The sequence below is a fragment of the Alternaria arborescens genome (genome assembly GCF_004154835.1).
Source record: "Alternaria arborescens strain FERA 675 chromosome Unknown contig_5, whole genome shotgun sequence".
Lineage (NCBI taxonomy): Eukaryota > Fungi > Ascomycota > Dothideomycetes > Pleosporales > Pleosporaceae > Alternaria > Alternaria arborescens.
In genome coordinates, this window is record NW_021167860.1 from 998,066 (window position 1) to 1,020,796 (window position 22,731).

The following is a 22,731-nucleotide window of genomic DNA, read 5'->3' on the forward strand; positions in this document are numbered from 1 at the left end:
CATATTCCATCAAAAGCTAAGATGTTGCAAACATAAAAAGGATTCCCTTGTAACGCCGTACATGCCACATAAAATCATGTCATCATCTCCACTCTCGTCCCATCTTCTTCTTTCACGACACTGTCAATCAAACAATCAAGCCCCAGTGTCGCTTGGCACCCCAATCTAACCTTGTCATACCCTGCAGGTCATCTCCATTCAGATATCCGACACCCTCTTCAACAAGCAGCTTCCATACTCTGTTCCGAAGTCCAATCGGAAACTTGGGCGCGCTCCAGTACCTCGCCTGTAAGCCCCTCTCTTTTGCACTCTTGATTTGCGCTCGGATTTTGAGGACCTGGGCCTCCGTGATGCGACCGAACCACAACGTACCGATCGATTTACCAAAGTTGACAGAGGCGTAGTAGGAGTTCGTGCTGTCGAAGTGCGAGCTAGGGGTTGTGCCGACCGTACCTTGACCGCCGCGCTGACCAACGGAAGTGCCTTCCTCAAGCTTGTCTAGAGGGGCGTCGAAGAAAATGTCGCGGTAGGTAGAGTTCGCAGTGATGAGATCAAAAGGCGCATTACCAGTTGCAACGACGGTGATGGCGCCCTCGATGGTGGTGTTTCCATCGAAGTAGGTTAGGTAGCCCTTCTCACGTAGCGCGGTGAGCTGCTGCGACACTACAGGGAAGATGTCATGGCCGTTGTTCTTAAAATCCACGAGCAGGACTAAGGTCTGTGCAGGCTCAGTGATGAACACGCCATTTTTGACGCTGGACGTGGTCGCAAAGTCTCCGAACTCGTTTCTGTGGTCCAGCATCTTTACCAGAGGATCGACATACATCGACGTGAAGGTGCCATCACGCGTCAAGGCGTTAGTGTTGTGACCGACGTACAGCTCCTCGTCGAATAGCCAGACATCGGCTTCTACGCCTGTGCAACCCCAACGTAGGGCGTCGTATAGCGGAACCCTGCGCCAGTAGTCATTATGCGAGTGGCATTGGACCGGAGTAACGTCGCGCGTGACGTCCAACAGATCCGACTTGTCGTGTTGGCTCCAGTCAAACGTAGAGACTATGTGATCATCCAAGAAGGTAGGCACGTAGCCCAGGAACACATTAACAATGTGTAGGACACCACTAAGATAGTCAGCATACTGATGCTTCTTCCTGGAGAACATGACAGGATGACAGCTGCACAAATGCCGAGTGGCTGTCGAATGAGAGGCTGACAGGATATCTCGCACCGGAACCGGCGGAAGCTAATGTCTGACAGGCACTTACAAGAGGATGAGCACCAGCAGTGGTATTATAACACAGGCTCTAGCGGCATGTTTCTTCTTCAATCGATATTTCTTCGATTGCGTCTTTTCATCCGGTAGCCTCACACGCCCGAAACCCTCGTCAATCCCCGACTTCCCATTCCGCCTTCGAATGCTCATTTTTAGCCGTCGCCAGAACCCGGGCCGCGCACCTAACTCCTCATCATCGGAACCGAAGATCGAGATGTCACCATCTTCTAGCTGGCGCAAGGAGACATGTGATAATTTTGGATCGAAGGAGGAAGCCTCCAAGTCGAGAGAGATACGTAGGAGAGGTTGAATGGTGGGGGAGATGGGTGTTTCGGCGGCCATTCTCAGGCACGAGCCAATTGCAGGCGGAGATTTGGCACGGCCGCGATCCTAGATCCTAAGAGGTGGGGCAAGTGCAAGCGATATCGATATGTGCGGTGCACTTGTTGTCAGAGGTTGCGACGGAAGGTTAAGACGTTCAAAGGTCTTCGCTGGAGTTTGCACCTCGAAACCAAGGCGCACGCTGCCTTAAGACACCTTCCTCTTCGACTGTCGCTCCCAGACGCCACGAGTTGTTGACTGGCGATCCAGACTGCCCAAGTGGCTATTGTCCCGTCCTCGAGTTCGGGGGAGGCTAGACTGGCGCCATGCACCTCCGCGGTTCAGTGCACAAAGTCGCGCAAACGCAGGGTCCAGTTTCCTGGGTGAACGTCTGCAAGTTCCAGATAATGCTTGGTAGAGGGAGTGAGACTTTGGAGCAGTCAAGATCAATTGGGATCCGACGCTATTTATTGCGAGACGAAGTGTGGCCGGCCAGTCCACCTGCGAAACGAGCTGCAAACCGCGAAGATAGAGTGCGGGCTATCGACATGCAAGCCTTTGAGACAGTCCCAGCGCCCAGCTGCGTTCGAGAACTGGTGCACGGCCTGGGGAGCGAGTTCGGGCACGCAACACAACCTGCGACGATGATTGGCTGCAGGAGGAGGAGAGGCTAGCAAAGTAGCAGGTGAAGGTGGTAGCGGGTGATGAAAAAGGGCGATGATTCCAAAGAGCACGTTGTCAAACTTGCGCACTGAGTGGTGTATTTGAGTGAGTGACGGTGGACTGGTATCGATAGAGCCTTCCCACGTTGCACCTCCCTGGACGTGCGGTTGTCATGATATCGGTCCGAAGCAGTCTCAATGGGGCCCAAATATTGCCATTGTTGCGAAACACTGCGTCTGGTTTTCATAGCGTCGTCGTATTCCTAGAAGTGATAGTCTGCGTGTTGCGCGTCTCCTTCGGAGCTTATTGCGTTCCAGTTTCCACCATGGTGCGGCAATTTCGAGCACTCTAGTCGGAACCTGCGCCATAGTCTGTGGCTTGCACATGAGGCGGTAATCCGGACGTTTTAAGCAACGTCAAGCACCGGCTCGGTATGCTATGCCTCATCCTACAGCATCTCGCACAGCAACTCCACACGCAAAAATGGTGGGGTGAAGCCTGGTTCCACGTGCGCGCGGTGCCAAGATATCCGAGCCCCACCTCTCCGATTATCCCTGTCGCGTCTCCGTAACTTTTTTGCGACATCGACATCGACGCATCGCCGCTTGGATTCCCTGTCGCATGCGACACTACAGCCAATATCCATCATGCCTCACAAACACAGAGCCATAGAAAAGGACGATTCGCAGTACGTCACCACGTATTCTCGCAAGCCTAACCAAGCATGGACTGTAATCTGACCTATTGCCAACAGGTTCAATCTTCCGCCCGATGTTCACGCCGCTCCTCTCCCTGTCGGCAAAGCGCGCACCTTCAGCACAGCACCCAAAGGCAAGAAGCGCAAGGTGAACCAGATCGATGGATATGGCGCGGACGACACACCCAAAGCCTTCCAACGGCTCATGGCGTTCTCCAAGGGCGGAGCAAAGAAGCGCTCCGGTCTCGACGATGGCATGGTGAAGACCAAGAAACAGAAGAAACAAGAGGCAGCCGAAAACTTGGAAAAGGACGAAGCGAATAACAAGAGTGAGGAGCAGACCCAATCAAAGGATGTGCTGAAGATACAACCCGGAGAGTCAATGCAAGAGTTCCGCGCTCGAGTCGACGCAGCGTTGCCCTTGTCAGGTATAAACAAGAACGGCAAGAAGATTGCAGGTCTCAGCGATCACAGGGTTACCAAGCACGAGCGGCATCTCAAGCGTCTACAGAAGGGATGGAGGGAAGAAGAAGCCAGAATACGGGAAAAGGAGCAGGAGGCTAGGGAACTGGCTGAAGAGGAGCAAGACGAGCTGGATGCTATGTGGGAGGATAAGACAGCCGACATAGAAACTACAAGAACGGTGAACGGCAAGAAGAAGAAAGCAAAGAAGAACAAGCGCAAATTGCTAGCGGGTGAGGTAGACCATGGCAGCGAAGACGAGTGGGAAGCTCTTAAGAAGAAGAGAGAGGAACGCAAGGGCCTACACGATATTGTGCATGCGCCACCAACGTTTGACAAAGTACCGAGGGAGATTTTCAAGGTCAAGAACGGAGCGGGTGCCAAGGTTGGAAACGTGCCCAAATCAGCCGGTAGTTTGAGTAAGAGAGAGGCGCTGGGCGAGGAGCGTCAAAAGATGATCGACACATATCGTCAGATGATGGCTGCGAAGAAAGAAACGCATGCTTAGTTGGCGCATTTCGGTAGTGCTTGAGATACCCTAGATACGTAAATGAACCACGTCATGCTTTGGATATCGAATACCTCTCCTAACCAGCAAACATCATTTTCTCCACCACTTTCACGCCAAACATCTGAGGCTTGACGCTTTGGCGTCCTCCTAAACAGGCAAATCAGTAGCTTTACTGGTCGTAGCAACTCTCGATTCACTATGCCTCCTACCCCTACCTGCAAGTACAGCTGTGTTTCTTCACCAAACACTAACCAACTTTTTGCTTGAACCTTACCATGATCAAGAGCATGCTTGTCTTGAAACCCCTAATGTGGTAATGCAAAAAGCCAATCATCGATTGCAGCAAATTGTGACAATATTATGTTACAATCACAGAGTGTATTTCCTGTTCTAGCAATACCAGGAAATCCATGAGGAGCGACTCTTCGAATGCTACAAGAAACATGGACATTGCCTATTACGGTAGGTCTGAATATCCGTAGAACACGGCGAGCAGTGAAAGTAATGGTGTCGTGGATAGCACAGCGGTATCTCGCTAGAACCCAATCGGGTAGGTTGTACACAGCCGTCGAATGCAGCAATTTGCTTGACAGCTGATTTTCGCGAACCCTGAGTGGCTAGGCTGGGCGGGTATCTCACGTGATATCACACTTCCCATTATGGTAGGTGATGTGAAAGCCGTGGATGATAGCAGATTTTGCAAAAGCAAAAAGACGCGAAGCCAAGGATCAGGAAGTGAAAGTGGGGTGACATGTGACAGTACCCGGCAGCAGACTTCGCTTGGCTCTTAGTCGCGCCTTTCCACGCCACGCATTCTCACGTGGAATCTGTCTCAGATAATAGGGACTGAATCTACTTGGACAAGAGATTGGTACTCGTAAATACCTCAGCATGACGCGACCCAATAAGCTAACATGCGTAATGAAGTTTGAGTATTATAGCTGATCGACAGCAACACGCAATCAGAGAATGTACGCTTGTGTGTTCTGGTTCCTAATATTCCGCTACCAAATATGTTTCTTGTAATCAACGTACGTCTTCCATTGTTCAGTCACTATTGTTGACTTGCGAAAGTGTTATCCTCCATGGTAGTTTTTCGTGACAATGGTCCCAATATGCTAGGTGAGTTCGGGACGCATGTACATCCGTCCGAAACAGCAGTGCCTACAACAAAGGTTTCTGTGAACGCGACAGGATGATGTGACGAAGGCGCAGCGAGGAAACGATCCATGGGATCCATATTTGCGAGTGTGTTCGGCGTGGCCTTTAGTTGAAGTATCGAATGATGGTAGGAGCATGATAATACAGGTGGGCGATTCGGTGTAGTATGTGCTGAACAGTTAGCATCAACGTGTCCTTGATCGATAGAGAAGGCATACCATTGTTAACGGCAACTGCAACAGGACCTAGTCGGTTGATCTTGGTCGAGCGCCGTGGAGCTCGAGTCATAATTCGTGATAGATAATGTGGCGGTGTCTTAATTGATGGAAGCTTTAAGAAGTTCGCAGTGTGGCAGTATTATCACAATAGTGGAGAACTGCATGCAATTGGGGTGGTGTTGTCGTTGTTGTGACGGATTAAGGTGGTCTCAGGATGACACTCGATCTACGAGGCGATTGATATACATAACAGCATGCGGAAATGTGGGGTTGCAACAGCTGCGAAGCAAGCCACGTTCGGTGGTTCAGAAGTAGTAAACTAGTCAATGCTTAAGCAGTGCGCCTTGATAGCAAGCTGTCATGGAGGGAAGCTCGCATGGCCAGTGAGGAAGCGGTATCTGATATCACGACGTTGAGAAGCCAATGGGGTCCAAGTAAGCAGACGACGAGGAAGCGTAAAACCATCAAGTGAAGGTAATGTGGCCGCGGCCTCTCGTTGGTCGTGTTGGCTGAGAAGTGAACGGTGGACAAGAGAATCGAACCTCGTTCCAACTGGATTTGAAGGATATCTGGGGCGACGGCCAATTCGTAATGGTATCCAAAAGCGGTCATACCAGCACTTTCCATTTAAGGAATAGGCTGACATGGCGACAACCATGTAACCATGGTGTTTTCCAAATTTGGCATCCCATCTTTTCGAAGCGTGCGCACTTGAGACTGCTACACTAAGTGGGCAAGGCTCAATGATCGACGCTGGATTGTTTGATTTCAGGCCCCCTCTTCAGAACAGCGTGGCTTGACCGATAACTTCTCCTACTTGGTTTCCTTAGATGCTTGGCCCGCGTGATATCGACGCACGGGCATGATGATATAACCCAGCTCTTTGGTCCGGCACCAGCAGCATGGCTCATCCGGCGACGTTTGGGGTATCCCACGTGGGTTGTATGCTCATTCTCGCCCGGGAAAGAGTAGCAATCTCGAGTAGAGGTCTGTTTGTAGTTCCCGGGAACTCTCGTAGGGGATTTCAATCACGTTTTGGAAATTTGAGTCTTGCGAGAAGTCCTTGTGATCTTGGCCTCGCGGCTGTCAGTAGTAGGCGAAAAAACTTACTGTCAAATCGACTCTTACGTGACGAAACTTGCAAAATCTGGAAGCTCGACCAGAAATGAGCACAGAAAAGGAGAGCCGGTAAGCCAAACCTGTATTGCGCCTTACCAGGGGCAGGAGTGTGATGTTGCAAGTGATGCACGCATTCTGTAAAAGGCTAGACTTGGGCGCTCTTCAGCCTTTCGGCGTCGATGCTTGTGACACTACAATAGCAACAAAGAGACTATTATTGGCAGCGTTGAAGATCCACCGCAATGCACAATCGCTACACGAGGTATGTTCCGCGATGGCGGGTACGGTACGAGAACAGTGTCTCGTTGTATGTGGGGGGTTATGACGCTGCTCGTGATCAGAGCTCGCGTGCGTACGGGCCTCCACAAACGGTAACCGTCCTGGAGAAGCGGATACCCCACAAGCGTTGCGTGGGGGCACAGGTCAACGTTGATTACATTGTGTCGCTACGTTGGCAACTCAATGTGCGTGCTGCCTGCCAAATTGTAGCTGGCAAATAGATAACGCAGGAATTATTTGGCCGTGTAAACGTAATGAAAAAGATAGGGGGCGCGTGATAGGAATAGAGGATATGATTCCAGCGAAGGAATCGGCGAGTGTTCGACGAAGGAGCGGCCAAAAGGTGTGCAGAAGGCTGACCCCAAGGTTTCAGCCCCAAATCCTTGTGATGGGTGTCAGCCTAGAGTATTTTAGCTGGAATTTACATCAGTCGGGTACGCGCTAGGGGACAGATATCTGATAATAGAATGAGCCCGATGGCAACCAGCGGCCGCACATAGCTGTTGAATAGGGTTGGAGTAATGGATGGAAACCTGCTGCGATTGCTAACAGAGACCAGCCGGCAGCGGCGAAAGCGATAAGTGATGCTACTATCACATGCTGACAAGTGTGCGTGGAGACATGACGGGTGGAAATGATCTTAGATAACTGTTGTCGGTGATGGTGCAGTACAGGCGTACAGGCTCTAGAAGCAGGGAAGACATATAGCGATTTCCCGCGGTCTCACGCACTTAGCCAACCGCTCAGGCATTTGCGGCACAGTTCAGAGCACTGGTGTGGAGTCAGGATTTGTCGAATACAGATAATAAGTCTACGACGTTAGCAATGCACGTGTGGCATATGTCAATGGTTGATGACAGATGTGCGGCACGACGCACAATACCTCGTCAACCATACAGTCGTACCCAAGAGCCTCAACATCGCGCAGAAGCATGGTGAGACAAAAGGTTCGCATGTGTCGACGTGCAGCTATGGATTATCAGAGACTTGTCAACGTCGAGCCCGACAGCCGTCGCTATCGATATCGTCATTAGTGAACCCGAAGGGGAAAGGTCGAGCGCGTCACTGCCATCGCCGCGGCTTTAACATATCCAGCTCCGCAACTCACCACTTCCGGGTCTCTCCCCACGTCCGCCCAATGTCAGCCAATCCAGGCGCACTCAAACGGAAGCACTCGGGCAAGACCATCAAGGAGCTCTTCACCACACAAACCAAGCCGAAGCTCGCCCCTGCAGCGCCGCTATCGCCCTCCAGCAAACGCACACGACGAGACAGCTCTCCGATAGCTAGTACCGAGGTCGCCACACCTCCAGCCCCGATGGCCAAGATGAGCACAGCCGACATGTATCATTTTCCGAGCAAGAAGGCGGGCGTATCGAGCAACGCCGATGTTGTTGACATCACGTCAAGCCCCGACAACAGTCCTGCCAAAGCAAACGGCCAGCGAAATGGCATGCGCAAAGCAGCGCCCAATATGCACGCCAACAGCGGCCCCAAGCGATTGGTCGTGAAGAACTTCAAGCCCACAAGGAGAGTAGACCCTAGAGTGTTCCTGGATCAAACATGGCAGAAGATCGACAAGGCCCTGGATACTATCTTCCGCCAAGGCGATGTCGACTTCAGTCTCGAAGAGCTGTACAGAGGTGTAGAGAATGTCTGTCGGCAAAATATGGCAAAGGACATCAAGGAGCGTTTGATCACAAAATGCAAGGACTACGTGGGCGGAAGTCTGAAGGCAAAGGTCAAGGAGAGTCTGGGCAGGCCAAACGTTGACATACTACGAGCGGCATTGCATGCCTGGGGGATTTGGAACAGTCAAATGGTCAGTCGAGTTCATGCTGAGGAGGACGCTGGCATACTGACAAAGTATAGAAATACCTCGATTGGATCTTTTGCTATCTCGACCGCGCCTACCTGCTCCCACGACATGAGTCTCTCCGCGAAATCTCGATAAACCTCTTCCGCTCCGTCATCTTCGAACACGCAAAACTAAATTCCCGCATTGTGGATGGCGCTTGCGATCTCGTCGCTGCTGACCGGACGGGTCGAGACCTTGACAGCGAGATGTTCTCCAAGACGGTCAACATGTTCCACGACATGCAGGTCTACACACATGCTTTCGAGCCGCGCTTAATGGAGGTCAGCCAGGAGTACGTGGTCAAATGGGCTGATGCGGAGAGTTCTGAAAAATCATTACCCGAGTACGTCCGCAGTGCAAAAGCGCTGATGGATCGTGAGATGAAGAGAGTCGACATGTTCAGCCTTCCCAACACGACTAAGCGAGAGCTTCTCACATTACTAGAGGACCATTTGATATCGAACAAGGAGACCCGATTAACTAACCAAGACGAGCTTGCCGATCTCCTTGAGACCAACGCCGTCGAAGATCTCGAGCTGCTGTACTCATTACTTGAACGTAGGAAGCTGGGCGCAAAGTTGCGACCAGGTTTCACCAAGTGGATCGAGGACGAAGGCACAGCTATTGTATTCAACGATAAAGAGCAAGAAAACATGATCATACAATTACTTACGCTGAAGCGTCAACTAGACACCCTATGGAAGGCTTCTTTCCACAGAGACGAGGAGCTGGGCCATGGTCTTCGAGAGTCATTCGACAAATTCATGAACAAGACAAAGAAGACGTCTGCAAGCTGGGGCACAGATAACTCAAAGACAGGCGAGATGATTGCCAAGTATGTCGACATGTTGCTGAGGGGGGGTGCAAAAGCAATACCAGCTCAGCTGAGTCGTAAGGCCGACAAGCCCGCTGCTGTAGAGGTCGAGGAAGATAATGAAGAAGGTGTTTTTGATGAAGATACAGAAGTCAACAATCAGCTTGATCAAGTTCTCGATCTGTTCCGCTTCTTGCACGGCAAGGCTGTGTTCGAAGCTTTCTACAAGAAAGACTTGGCTAGACGGCTCTTGATGGGCAGAAGTGCGAGCGCAGACGCTGAGAGAAGTATGTTGTCGAGGTTGAAGATCGGTATGTATCCATGCAATGGTTATCTGCTGAGATACTAACATCCTACAGAATGCGGTGCTGGCTTTACTGCCAACCTCGAGCAAATGTTCCGCGACATCGAACTCTCGCGAGAAGAGATGAGTTCGTACAAGAATATTAGCGAGGAGCGCAACGAGAAGCTCAGTCTCGACCTTAATGTCAACGTCCTCTCTGCGTCAGCTTGGCCTACGTACCCCACCGTCCCTGTAATTTTGCCCCCAGAAATTCAGTCTGCGATCAACAAGTTTGAAGCACACTACAAGATCAAGCATTCTGGTCGTAAGCTGGAGTTCAAACACGCACTTGCCCATTGTCAAATCAAAGCCAGATTTCCCAAGGGACTCAAGGAGTTGGTTGTGTCCTCCTTCCAGGCTATCGTCCTCTTACTGTTCAATGGCCGTAAAGAGGATGAGCACATCGACTACGACTACCTCAAGCAAGCCACTGGACTGCGTAAGTCATGCGATCGATTCAACTTATTAGTATTACTAACACCTGACAGCAACGGCCGAGCTTAACCGCACTCTGCAGTCCCTCGCGTGCGCAAAGGTCCGGCCTCTAACCAAGCACCCCAAGGGTCGAGAGATCAACGAAACCGACACTTTCACACTCAACGCCTCATTCACGGATCCTAAGTACCGCATCAAGGTCAACACCGTTCAACTCAAGGAAACGGCAGCCGAGAACAAGGAGACACACGAACGCGTCGCTGCTGACCGTAACTACGAGACACAAGCTGCCATTGTCAGGATCCTCAAGGCGAGGAAAAGAATCAGCCATGCCGAACTGGTCAGTGAGACCATATCGGCAACCAAGAACAGGGGAACACTGGAGGTCAGCGGCATCAAGAGGAACATCGACCGCTTGATCGAGAAGGAATTTCTGGAACGAGAGGACGACGGATTGTATGCTTATATCGCTTAAGCTTTTCATATTGCTAGTGGAGTTGGATCTCAAGATATGCGAAGCATCTTTGTATAAGCGGGAATTCAGTGTACAATACCGCTGTTGTTATCGGGGTTCGCATTCGACCATGAATATATCACGATCTTATCTTTGTGCACACCTTGTTCACTCAAAGCACGTTGGGTGAGTTGCGTGGTCATTAGTACTAGAGAACAGTCAAGACCGCAACCAGTGCACTGAGTCCAGCAATCGACTTTCCCTCGACAGCTAGCGGCCGGCTTCGCTCTACTCACCACCTGCTATCCGCCCTTACCGTCGTTGTAGTCGATCTCCTAGTCTATCCCTCCCACACCCAATGCCCAGGCCCACCTTCCAGATTCAGCACTAGTTGCCGAGTTTCCCTGTCGATCCCTAGCCGCACTCAGCCTATCGTACACCCACATGTGCCCGACCACGAGATTTCCGGCGATAAGCAGCTTTGAAACACATCATCTTAGTCCCGGGAGATAACCGGCGAATGGTTGTCCGTACCTTCCTGATCTGCGGAAGTCGCATGTCTTGGAGCATGGGATAGCGCGAGGGATGTCGACGGTCCGGTCATCTTGGTAGCGGCTCTTCATGCAAGATGTTACTATCAGGACGAATGAGAATGAGCAACGTGAGAGGGTGGTTGATGTATGGAAGGACCGAGGGTCCATGCTTAGTATGGTGTCGTAAGTGCCACGCCGGAAGTGGTAGTCTGTGATAGGCCGTTGTACCCCAGCTTAAGAGACGCCCATTGCCCGTTGTCGCGGAGCAACTGTTCCTTTCGGAAGGATGCCAACGACGTCTGCGTCCGGAGTTAATTAATTTCGAGTTATGATCTTCCTTTTTAGGGTCGTGATGGTTCGGAGGCGACCGCTGGACTACCACTGGACTACTTCGGTGACAAGCAGAATGAGGGTATAAAGCTAACATCTTGTACCATTCATTTGAAAGGCAGGTCCAACAGCCCCGTCGATCCCTCGTTACACAGCTTCAGACAAGACACTCGCTCGTCGTCTCATTCTCTCCAGCCGCCACCATGAAGTTCCTCATTAACGCCCTCCTCTTAATCGCGCCCGTCGCCCTCGCTCTCCCTACTTCAGCACCCACTGAGGAGGCAGTTGAGATTGCCGCTGTCGAGGCCAGACAATCTTGCTACGTCCGTTGCGGCTCAACATGCTACACCTCCGCCCAAGTTACTACCGCACGCAACGCGGGTTACAACTACTACCGTCAAGGTGATGAGGCTGGTAGCTCCACCTACCCACACACGTACAACAACTACGAGGGCTTTGACTTCCTCGTTTCTGGACCCTACCAAGAGTTCCCGCTGAGGACTTCTGGTGCTTACACTGGTGGTAAGTTGGTCATCAAGTTTATCACATAACATATGCTGACCATATCTTCAGGCTCTCCAGGTGCTGACCGCGTTATCTTCAACACCGCTGGACAGCGTGCGGGAGAGATCACTCACACTGGTGCAAGCGGCAACGCCTTCGTTGCTTGCTCTGGGTGGTAGATATGTTTTTGAAACATCTCAATAGGGACTTCGAAATGAATTGTGGTGAAGCCCATGAGCGAAGGGCTCGCCATGGCTTCAATATGCTGTCAGTGGGCGAGTCGTAACGAGAGATCGATGTGTCCTACGAGACTTTCCATCCCAGAGTGAAATTTGTGGTCATGGAAGTAGTTTGTTCATGTATATATTTGTGAAACGTTTGAACAAGTCTTGCGGTTTCTACCAGCATAGTGATTAGTTGAAACCGAACGCCTGGAATGGGAGATTTGCCCAGATGATGTCTTTTCACGTGGTAGTACGTATCAAAATCATTCCATCTCAATTTCGTACTATTTCGGTAGCAAGCGATTCTACATGATTCGCCGTCTTCCTATCAAAGAAGACGCGTGAGATGCGTGAAACCCGCAATTCATCTACAACGATATCAACCCTTTATAATGTTACGCAGCCAAATGAAAGTACGCACTGTTACCAAGATGAATCTTCCAGTGGATGTAAGGACCTACCAGACATAATTTTGGGGAGCATTACGGTCAACGACGTGGGCAATCCTAAATGTAAAGGTAAGCACCTGCAGGATTTTTGACTTACACCCAGACGCAATAAAGGCTGAGTCAGGTATCTCGCCATCATGCTGACACATGCGCAGTCAAAACGTTCTCAGGTCTGCAGTGCACAAAAGATCTTACCTCCTACAAGTTCATACTGGGCAGCACACCATGTCAACCTGTTACTGGAAAAGTGAGCCACAAAATCACCTGCTAGATTCTCGCTTTCGTTGTATCAGTGGGGAATGGTAACAGAATAAGAGTATATGGAGCTGGCAACGACGCGAGAACATGGACAGTCATTACTGCTTCTTTGGTGATACTCTGCTTAACCCGCTGAATGAGTTGGATTCAGTATGTCTTGCTGTCTGTTCAACACGAGATAGAGGCGTGCCTTAAACAATCAGATCAACTTTATCAAACGCGTTTACAATGAGTTGGATGACCAGACATTTGCTAGACAACGTTACTCAAATGATGACTCGTGAGGAAAGATGCGTAGATTTGAGGAAGACGAAGCCGTGAGCGTTCGAGTAAGATAGCCAGAACCGACTACTTTCGTCTTTATGTCCTCCTATCCTTTGCTTCACTTAAACCTTTTGAAAGTCGAAGCTCCAACGGCGACAGGGGTCAGACGCGGAGCCATTTCTCTCCTAAAAATGCAGCCACAGATTATACACGACTTCTCATGGCCAGATACAGTACTCACGCACTCCTCCTCCATGCATCAGCCAAGTTTGCTCCACCAGCAACCATGCCACAAGCCCCAACACCCCAGTCACTCAACAGTCCTTTTTCCATCGACCAGTGGACAGTCATGGGCGCATATGCCAGGTTGGATGCGAGGTCTTTCCACCAAAGCCAGTTCTCCAGTTTCTGCGCTCTCATCCGCTCTTCCGCCTGGATCTTATCCTCTTTCTCCCCATCACCCTGACTCGCTAGTATTGATGGCGATGACGAAGAGTAATACCGTTGGACACCCAGACGCACAAGCTCAACGCCTACATATGCGGCCCAGAACCTCGAACTCCACAGCCACCATGTGTTCTCTCGTGCTTTACCCACATCTCCCGTCCAGCTCGCTGTCGTCAAAGCTCCTTTTGAGCTAAGATATGCGCCGTTTTCTAGGACTTGGAAACCAACACACGATGTTATAGCCGACCACGTCAACACCCTCAGTATCTTCTCTTTCCTGCTGGCACCTTGTGGTAATGGGTCCCGATAGGTGTCTCGGGCCCAGGTATACAGTCCCAGCACTCCCCACAGCCTCACAAATATCCTGAAGTCTGATATAACATCAGAAAGAGCTTTCGAACTTCCGACGACCTGGGCGATGACTTTTGTGCTGGTGGGGGCTGGGAGGGTGGCTATAAGGGTTTCGCCAGGGAGCAAGACACCCTCTGCTTTCTCGGCTATCTCTGTGGCTATAGACGCGAGACGTCGTTCAAGGACGCGGGAGAGGACGGAATGTACGAGAGTCAAGGTATAGGATGTTGTGCAGAGAAGGACGTCGGTGCCGTTTGGTGTAGAGAGGAGTTTTGCGAGGCGGACGAGCGTGCGGTCTGTGGTGCCGGCGGTTTTGGCGAGGTATTTTAGGAGAAGGAACTGCAATCTTCGCAGGAATGTAGGCTGTGAGGGTGGTGAGGGTGAAGGTATCGCATCGGGTTGTGGAGTCGGTTGGCTCGCAGCGGTGGAGGCAGGAATTGTGGTGGTGTTTGGGTGTGGGTCTTCCATTTCAAGGATATAAATATGTGGTAAGACACTTAGGGGAGGCTTGGAAGCGTGTGGGAAGGACAGTCGGTGCTATCGAGGCTGCATGGTGTTGGTATTGAGCTGTAGAAAATAAGTCACACACGCGTTTGGCCGAGGTGTGCTCGGGAAATGCTTATCGCGTCATCGGCCCGCACGTGGGTCTCACGTTGTCAACCCGTCTTCACATGCAGCATGTGATGATAGACCCTGTGAAATCACCAGTCGCTTCAAAGTATCCATTGCGTCTCGTGGATAGCCTTAGCGCATCTGTGCTGGACACCAGAAGCTATGCGCGCCGACGCATGCCATCGTTTGAGTTTCGTATAGAAAGCTTCGACTCGGTCCACGGCGCGCATCCCTGCCATCTTTACGTCTTCCCCATATCGTCCCCACACTTACCGCCTCACCTCTATCGCGGGGAGATACGAGAGCGGGCTCTCTTTTCACCTATATCAATTCATCCTGAGCGCGCAAAACACTGTTTCTCTAGCTCCCAGCTTCAAGCCGACATCATCAACCATGTCGTCGCCTACCCTCCCTACGCGCCGACCCACTTACCCTCTCGCTCATGCTTTTCGCCGTAAACCTCGACGTCTGCCTCTCGTTCTCCGCTTCTCGAAGGGCGCTATACACAACATAATCTTAATGCCAGTACTGCTTCATTCGCTCTTCACCGCCTTGATCGTCTACATCGATACGCGCTATGTAGACAGTATATCCATCCCTGCTACCATTATACCGTCGCTCTCCATCGTGGTTGGTCTAATGCTGGTCTTCAGAAATAGCACAGGCTACGACCGATTCTGGACCGGAAGAAACTGCCTCACGACAATCGGAACCTCCGTACGAAACCTTGCTCGAATCTGTCTGGTGAACTCGCGAGACAAAGACGGACATTCCACCGAAGAGGAGAGGAGAGACACAGAGAAGATAGTACGGGTCCTCGTAGCAGTTCTCTACTCCATCAAGCACAACCTGCGCGCAGAATTCAATATCCCACCTGCGAGTCTCGCTTCTTTGCCTCCACAACCAAGCGTCTACCCGCAACGCTCCCGCCCCGTATCCAGGCGCCCCAGCTACATCGACCGCACAGGTTCCAATTTCGGCACGGTTTCGTTCCCGCCTACTCTCGTAAACAGCACAAGTACCACACCTCTGCTCGGGTCATCCACCGCCACGCTAGAAAACGGCGATGGTACGACACCCATGAAGAAAGATGAATATGTATCACTTCTTCCAGAAGGCCTGATGGGCTACGAAGACCAAGGTCTCGGTTTACCCTTACAACTTACAATCCTCTTGGAAGGTTACATCCGCCGAGGCCACGACAGAGGCTGGTTCCACGCGCCCCTCTCCTCTCAAATGACCGTTCAGCTGAACACTCTCGTCTCCGCGTATGGCACCATGGAAACTATTCACAGCACGCCCATTCCCGTCGCGCATCTGATCCACCAAAAGCAGGTCCTGGCACTCTATGCTTGTGTTCTGCCGTTTGCCATTGTAGATGACTACAGGTGGTGGAGTGTACCTATTGTGGCTATCATCGCCTTCACACTCTACGGTATTGAGGGAATTGGCGTGCAACTGGAGGATCCATTTGGATATGATAAGAATGACATCAAGATGGACGGCATCATCGAAGATACGAGGCAGGAGGTTATGGTGCTGTTGGAGGAGTGGAGGGCGAGCCATGAGGGGAGGGCTATGGGGGGTATGTTCGAGTGTGAGTGATGATATGCTGACTGGGAATATTGGAACAGGTGATGTGTGATGTTAAGACGTTGAACCCATGTGTACATACGTAATGATCGTTATTGGCCTTTTGTGAGTTATGATCTGCAGTATTATAGCGTAGATACCCAATAGCACAACTACCAGAAGATTGCATGTTTCACGCGGACACGGACAGAGACACAGATGTTTAGTTGACTTTGGTACAATACATTAGTTACCAGTCTTCCACCACCTGTATATCTTGCTTACTCTTGAAGTATATCGCATTGCAACATGATCCACCATTCCATCATAACATTCGCTTTGATTACGCCAGAACTCCCGAAAAGATGCAAAAAGACCCCGAAACGAGGGAATAAGAGAAAGAGTTGGTCAAGGCACCTCGCCGCCCACTTAGCGATTGGCTAGTCGAAGCGTACAGGAGGTAGAGTCGGTGCACCGTTATTGCTTCGCGCTCCACTGCTATCGGAGTCGGTCGGAGATGTGTCGCGCATTCGACTGCCTGCTGCACGTCCAGCGCTACCATCGAGAACAAACGGCCCAGCGTCATTCCTTGGAGTCATGGGACCATCCTGTACGCGATCAGGCGTTAGGCCACTGCCGTGAGGAGGATGCAGAGGCGACAGTCCCATATAGTCGTTCGCTCCATTGACGTTGATAGAGACCGGTTGTGTGACGGACGATGTTGGAGGTGTAAGCTGGCGATCGGGAGTCTCCAATGCCGATTGGTTCTCAATGTTTGTGATTTGGTGATGTAGATCCGTAAGATCAACACCGCCATCAGAATCGGCACCGTTCAGAGGGGCAACAGAGGCACGAGGTGTGACGTGGCGGTCTCCCTGCTCTGCGCTGGCATCAGGAATTGTGGCACCATTGACTACTTCCTCATCGCCTTCCCAGTCTTCGAGCTCGCCCATGTCTTCTACGTCTTCTTCAAGGTCCGCTACCGCCCTACAGTTCGGGCAGAGGAAGTTGGGCCAAGTGGGACCGTTTAAGATGGGACGAATGCACTTGTAGTGCCAGACGTGGGAGCAGGGTGCTACGAATAGCGACTGACAAGGCTGTATACTGATCAGTACAAGTCGGCTGTGAAATCAGGCAAGACCTACCGCTATTGACATCAAACAGATGGCACACTCGGACGTATGCGTAGATGAAGCATCTCCCGTGACTTCCTTCTTGCTCTTGGCAAGTGCTCGTAGTCGCTGATGGGTTTGTTTACTGTGAGAGTCAATGGCAAGCTTATAGCACGAGTAAACAAGCTTACTTGAATGTGTTCAGCCCCTGTTGCCAGCCACGATTGCACTCAACACGAATCTTGACACATCTGAAGATCATCTCCTCTCCCCCACGGAAATCGATGCCCAGTTGGATGATATCGCCGTCCTTTATCCGGAATGGTTTTGACTCGACGTTGGGCTGACTTAGACGAATGTGATTCAAAAAGGTACCCGATGAGCTCTTGACGTCCTTGATATACCAGCTTCCGTCCTTGCACCACAGTTCGCAGTGCTTCCGACTGACGACCTTGGACTTGAATCCGATGGCGGCAGCCGATGGGGCGTTGGTCTGGACTTCAGGTATGTTGTCGCGCTCTGAATACCTTCCTACGCGAAGGATTGCACTCTCGTCGGGCAGCGTACGGTTGATGGTGGGGAAGATCAACGAAGGTCTTCCGGCTCGGGGATCCTGGTGCGGGATAAAGCGAATCGACGGCAGGTGCTTGGCTGCGCCTGTGCTATCGGAGGCGCCTTCCATTGTTTGTGCGCTGTTGGGTCCTGGCGTTGAGGTCGGCGTTGGCCCCGTGTTGTTGCGCACCTGGAGCTGAGGTTGGGCCGTCTCTGAACGGGTTCTCGTCATGGTCGGTTTCGGAGAGGCGGGTGGGGAGTCGGTCGGCGGCAGTTGACTGTCGGCTGTCTGGCTCCTCGATAGCAACTCTCGACGGGGGACAGTGGGGTGGGAGGACGAGGAGGCAAAGGCAGGCGAGGCAGGTGGAGTGTGTGTTGAGGCGCGTGGTCGTGTTCCCGTTCGGGAATCCTCACGTGGAGGGTCGCCTTGGCTGTTTGAGTGCAGGTGTAGATTGCGCAGGAAACTGATGCCTCTGTGAACGCCCGTGGGCCGTGGGGAGGTGGAATTGGGGGGTACAGCAGTCGCAGTTGGGAGAACTGGCGTGGTTGTTGTGGTGAACATCGCCTAGCGGCGCAGGGCGAGGGTATAAGCGTTCAGCTGGGGTATGGTATGCGGGAAAGTGTGAATGCGCGAGTTTCGACAGCGTTTGACAGACGACACGGGAAACCCGTTTACAAGAGCTCACACGGGTGGGTGTGTGAGGCACTGAGGCACTGAGGCAAATGCAGCAAATGCAAATGCAATGCAAATGGCGCACGAACGGGGCCAGGGCCGGGGGGCCAAGCAACCAGAACGAGCTCTGTGAGGAGTAAGCCACCTCTAGACTTGCGATGGGGTCTTCCAAGACCACGGGCCGTTAACGTATACGGGTAATAGGGTTCTAGAGTCGCGATAATGAAGTCATGTCTTGTTGGGCCTCTCGACCAAGATTCAAAGGTCATGTGGAACGGTCCGGCTTGATACCTACCCTCGGACAAGGCCGTCGACAGCTGCCAGAGATCCATGACATGATGGTCCACCGCACTCTTCTAACCCCCATGTCTGCATCACCACCGCAGTTGTCGGACTAAATATAGTTCCCCGCAGATATATCAAAGCATTGAAACCAACATGACAGTTCAGAGCTCATGCTGATGCGCTCATGCGCTGATCGCGGGGTGGGGCCGCTCTTGTTCCCGACCTCGTGGGAACGCCCACGTGACGCAATATTATGTCAGGGCCATGATTGCCAATGGAATTTTTCCGAACGCCGTCACGGCAGCATACACCACCAGAAATGTTAAGACCACACACGTACCGACCATTGTCCCGGGGACTGTCCAAGACGTCTGCGTCGCTCACACGATCAGCAGCATGCGCAGGTAGAAGGAATCTCGCCACGGCAGTTGCAGAAGAGAGGGTTAGCACTGAGTTCACGTAGCACGCCGAAGCCTTTCTAAACTGCCATCCAGGACCCCACCGAACTCGACCAGATCACCACCCTCCCCAATGGCATCCGCGTCGCTACCGAAGCCCTGCCGGGCCACTTCTCGGGTATCGGAGTCTATGTCGACGCCGGCTCACGATATGAGAACGATGCACTGCGCGGAGTCAGTCACATCATCGACCGTCTCGCCTTCAAGTCCACACGCTCCACCACCGGCGACCAGATGATGGAGAAGATAGAAACACTGGGCGGTAACATACAGTGCGCCTCCAGCCGAGAGTCGCTCATGTACCAGTCTGCCACCTTTAACTCCGCCGTGCCCACCACCGTCGGTGTCCTTGCAGAAACAATCCGCGATCCATTAGTCACCGAAGAGGAGATACAGCAACAGCTTGAGACAGCTGACTACGAGATTGGCGAGATCTGGAGCAAGCCAGAATTGATCCTGCCCGAACTAGTACACATGGCAGCTTTCAAAGACAACACCCTAGGCAACCCACTGCTATGTCCCAAGGAGCGCCTACCATTCATCAACCGCGCCGTCGTTGAAGCATACCGGAAGGAGTTCTACAAGCCTGACAGGATAGTGGTAGCCTTTGCTGGCGTAAACCACAACGAAGCCGTCCGCTTGACAGAACAATACTTTGGCGATATGGAGAAGGGCACCGGTCCATCGCTCATCAGTCTAGAATCAGAAAGCACAGCTTCCAACTCTGCACCCCAACAACAGGTCTTCACAGCCGACCACCCCACACCCACCGGCGCACCGCCGCAATCCTCAAAACTCCTTTCCAAGATACCCTTCTTCAAGAACATCTCCACATCCGCTACTTCCAACGCTTCAGTCAATACATCACTCGACTTGAACTTCCCACCGATCGACACATCACTACCGTCGCAATATACCGGTGGCTTCCTCACCTTACCTCCGATACCGCCACCGGCAAACCCTATGCTCCCACGCCTATCGCACATCCACCTCGCCTTCGAAGCCCTCCCCATCTCATCGCCCGACATCTACGCCCTCGCAACTCTGCAAACACTCCTCGGTGGAGGCGGTTCCTTCAGTGCAGGTGGGCCTGGAAAGGGAATGTACTCGCGGTTATACACCAACGTACTAAATCAGCACGGATGGGTAGAATCTTGCGTTGCATTCAACCACAGTTACACTGATAGCGGCCTCTTTGGCATCGCGTCATCATGTGCCCCCTCGCACGTCGCCCAAATGCTCGAGGTCATGTGCCGCGAACTCAAATCGCTAGGAGACGAAACCGGATACGCCGCGCTGAACGAGGTTGAAGTCCAGCGCGCAAAGAACCAACTCCGCTCCTCGCTCCTCATGAACCTCGAAAGCCGAATGGTAGAACTAGAAGATCTTGGCAGACAAGTCCAGGTTCACGGCCGTAAAGTCGGCGTCAAGGAAATGTGCAAAAAGATCGAGGACGTTTCCGTCAAAGACCTGAGGAGAGTAGCTCGTCACGTCTTTGGTGGACAAGTCAAGAATGTCGGAGGTGGATCTGGAGCCCCGACTGTTGTGCTGCAAGAGGGTGAACAGGAAGGCCTCAAAAGGAAGGAGTTTACCTGGGATGATATTCAGACCCGCATCGCTAGGTGGAAGCTTGGTCGCAGATAGGAAATTGCAACCCCTCTGAGCCGTTCGCTGGTGACGTGATTGTAAATGTAGCTTATGTATTATAGGGCTGGGAAAGAAATGATGAAATATCATGATTATGTAACATGGTTGGCAAGCGAGTGAGCCAGGCAAGCGAGTGAGCCACCCCACCAACTTTGCGCAACCTACGACCTCAAATCACTTATGGCTCTACCTACCCTAACTTAAAACGCCTCTCGTGAGGCTAATATAAACCTTGCAATCTTAGCTCTTAGTACAAGTCAAATTTAGACTAAGAGACGCGCTGCAGCGACGTTTGAAGTCTCTCGCGCTACCCTCCACCGCCGACGCGCTAGCAAACCCGCCCGACGTGATTGCCAGCCTAACTTAAAGAAGCTCACCCAGCTAGAGGAGCAGGTAATCGTTAGCTATATACTTGATCTAGATCTACGTGGATTTTCACCTACGTACACAGCTGTACGTGATATGGCTGATAAGCTGCTCGCTGCGCGCGGCGCAGGCTAGGTTGGACAGAAGTGGCTAGCTAACTTCGTTAAGCGTACAGACAGTCTCACGACGTGTTTTAACTGAGCGTACGATAGGCAGAGAGCTCTGTGCGAAGATCTAGTCCTAATTAGCGCCTAGTTTGAGCTCGTAGAGCAGACAAAGGCTAAGTACGGCATCTGCGATAATAACGTCTACAACTTTGACGAAGCTGGCTTTATAATAGGCAAGATTACGACTTAGCTTGTCGTGACAGCGTTAGAGAGAAGAGGTAGGCTAAAGGCTATCTAACCTAGTAATCGCGAGTGGGTAACGTTAATCGCTGCGATTAACGCTGCTGGCTGGTCAGTCCTACCATTCCTCATCTTTGCTGGCTAGTATCACCTGTCTGCTTGGTACGAGGAAGCAGAGATCCCACGCGACTAGGCGATCGCAGTCAGCGACAATAGCTGAACAACTAACAAGCTAGGAGTAGAGTGGCTAAAGCACTTTAACGCTTACACGAAGACTCGCATGGTTAGTGCGCGTCGCCTGCTCGTCCTTAACGGCCATGAGAGCTACTAATCCCTTGAGTTTTAAGAGCTCTGCAAGGAGAACAACATCTACACGCTCTGCATGTCGCCTAACTCATCTCACCTGCTTCAACCTCTTGACGTTAGCTGCTTCTCGCTGTTAAAGCGCGCGTACAGTCGTGAGGTGGAGAGCCTAATCTGCTACTACATTAACTACATCACTAAGCTCGAGTTTCTGCCAGCGTTTAAGACAGCGTTTGATTAAGCGTTCACGCCAGCTAATATCTGCTTAGCTTTTCGCGGCGCAGGCCTTGTTCCTCTCCAGCCAGACGCTGTCCTCTCGAAGCTAGACGTGCAGCTCCGTACGCCTACTCTAGCTGCTCTACTAGAGGCTCCCTGGGAGGCTTGTACGCTGAGCAACGTACGTGAACTTGAGGCTCAATCAACGTTGATACGTGATCGCGTGCGACGGCACAAGAGCTTATCACCAGCTTCGATTATTAAGGCGATTAACCAGCTTAAGAAGAGGGCTGAGGTGATGATGCTCTCAGCTGAGCTAATGCGCGATCGGATTGCCAGCCTTAAGAAGGCTAATAAGGCAGCGTCAGCACGTAAGCAACGGAAGAAAAAGCGTATACAGAAGCAGGGGACCTTAACAAAGAGAGAGGGAGAGGATATACTTGCTTAACGCGAGGTTGAGCAGCAGATTTCTCGTGAAGAGCGTCAAGGAGGAGCGCGATCAGGCCTTAGCCGCCAGGCTCTGGCGCGCTGCACAAGGTGCAGGGAGACTGGCCACAACTTACGTACGTGCAAGAAAGATACCTTAGATACTGCTTAGTATACTCTATTATTATCTATAT

At 51.8% G+C, this 22,731-nt stretch overlaps 8 protein-coding genes across 8 annotated transcripts; 5 read left to right on the forward strand and 3 right to left on the reverse strand.

Moving 5' to 3' along the window:
* Nucleotides 1-127: 127 nt before the first annotated feature.
* On the reverse strand, nucleotides 128-1,615 carry AA0111_g3023 (hypothetical protein; the record flags this gene model as incomplete). The annotated part of the gene is made up of 2 exons (XM_028648861.1): nucleotides 128-1,121; nucleotides 1,266-1,615. 2 exons carry the CDS (start codon nucleotides 1,613-1,615, stop codon nucleotides 128-130), a joined length of 1,344 nt encoding a protein of 447 aa, XP_028509419.1.
* A 1,289-nt stretch (nucleotides 1,616-2,904) lies between these two features.
* On the forward strand, nucleotides 2,905-3,924 carry AA0111_g3024 (hypothetical protein; the record flags this gene model as incomplete). The annotated part of the gene is made up of 2 exons (XM_028648862.1): nucleotides 2,905-2,945; nucleotides 3,012-3,924. The coding sequence occupies 2 exons, from the start codon at nucleotides 2,905-2,907 to the stop codon at nucleotides 3,922-3,924; spliced, it is 954 nt and encodes a 317-aa protein (XP_028509362.1).
* A 3,918-nt stretch (nucleotides 3,925-7,842) lies between these two features.
* Nucleotides 7,843-10,629, forward strand: AA0111_g3025 (Cullin-4B; the record flags this gene model as incomplete). Its single annotated transcript, XM_028648863.1, has 4 exons — nucleotides 7,843-8,526; nucleotides 8,577-9,687; nucleotides 9,736-10,158; nucleotides 10,208-10,629. The coding sequence occupies 4 exons, from the start codon at nucleotides 7,843-7,845 to the stop codon at nucleotides 10,627-10,629; spliced, it is 2,640 nt and encodes an 879-aa protein (XP_028509421.1).
* Nucleotides 10,630-11,674: 1,045 nt separating this feature from the next.
* Nucleotides 11,675-12,154, forward strand: AA0111_g3026 (hypothetical protein; the record flags this gene model as incomplete). The annotated part of the gene is made up of 2 exons (XM_028648864.1): nucleotides 11,675-11,993; nucleotides 12,045-12,154. 2 exons carry the CDS (start codon nucleotides 11,675-11,677, stop codon nucleotides 12,152-12,154), a joined length of 429 nt encoding a protein of 142 aa, XP_028509364.1.
* Nucleotides 12,155-13,407: 1,253 nt separating this feature from the next.
* AA0111_g3027 (hypothetical protein) lies at nucleotides 13,408-14,436 on the reverse strand (the record flags this gene model as incomplete). Its single annotated transcript, XM_028648865.1, has 1 exon — nucleotides 13,408-14,436. One exon carries the CDS (start codon nucleotides 14,434-14,436, stop codon nucleotides 13,408-13,410), a length of 1,029 nt encoding a protein of 342 aa, XP_028509363.1.
* A 537-nt stretch (nucleotides 14,437-14,973) lies between these two features.
* Nucleotides 14,974-16,185, forward strand: AA0111_g3028 (hypothetical protein; the record flags this gene model as incomplete). Its single annotated transcript, XM_028648866.1, has 1 exon — nucleotides 14,974-16,185. The coding sequence occupies one exon, from the start codon at nucleotides 14,974-14,976 to the stop codon at nucleotides 16,183-16,185; it is 1,212 nt and encodes a 403-aa protein (XP_028509361.1).
* A 407-nt stretch (nucleotides 16,186-16,592) lies between these two features.
* Nucleotides 16,593-18,378, reverse strand: AA0111_g3029 (hypothetical protein; the record flags this gene model as incomplete). Its single annotated transcript, XM_028648867.1, has 3 exons — nucleotides 16,593-17,249; nucleotides 17,298-17,409; nucleotides 17,456-18,378. 3 exons carry the CDS (start codon nucleotides 18,376-18,378, stop codon nucleotides 16,593-16,595), a joined length of 1,692 nt encoding a protein of 563 aa, XP_028509360.1.
* Nucleotides 18,379-19,093: 715 nt separating this feature from the next.
* Nucleotides 19,094-20,876, forward strand: AA0111_g3030 (Mitochondrial-processing peptidase subunit alpha; the record flags this gene model as incomplete). Its single annotated transcript, XM_028648869.1, has 2 exons — nucleotides 19,094-19,216; nucleotides 19,269-20,876. 2 exons carry the CDS (start codon nucleotides 19,094-19,096, stop codon nucleotides 20,874-20,876), a joined length of 1,731 nt encoding a protein of 576 aa, XP_028509638.1.
* Nucleotides 20,877-22,731: the final 1,855 nt, after the last annotated feature.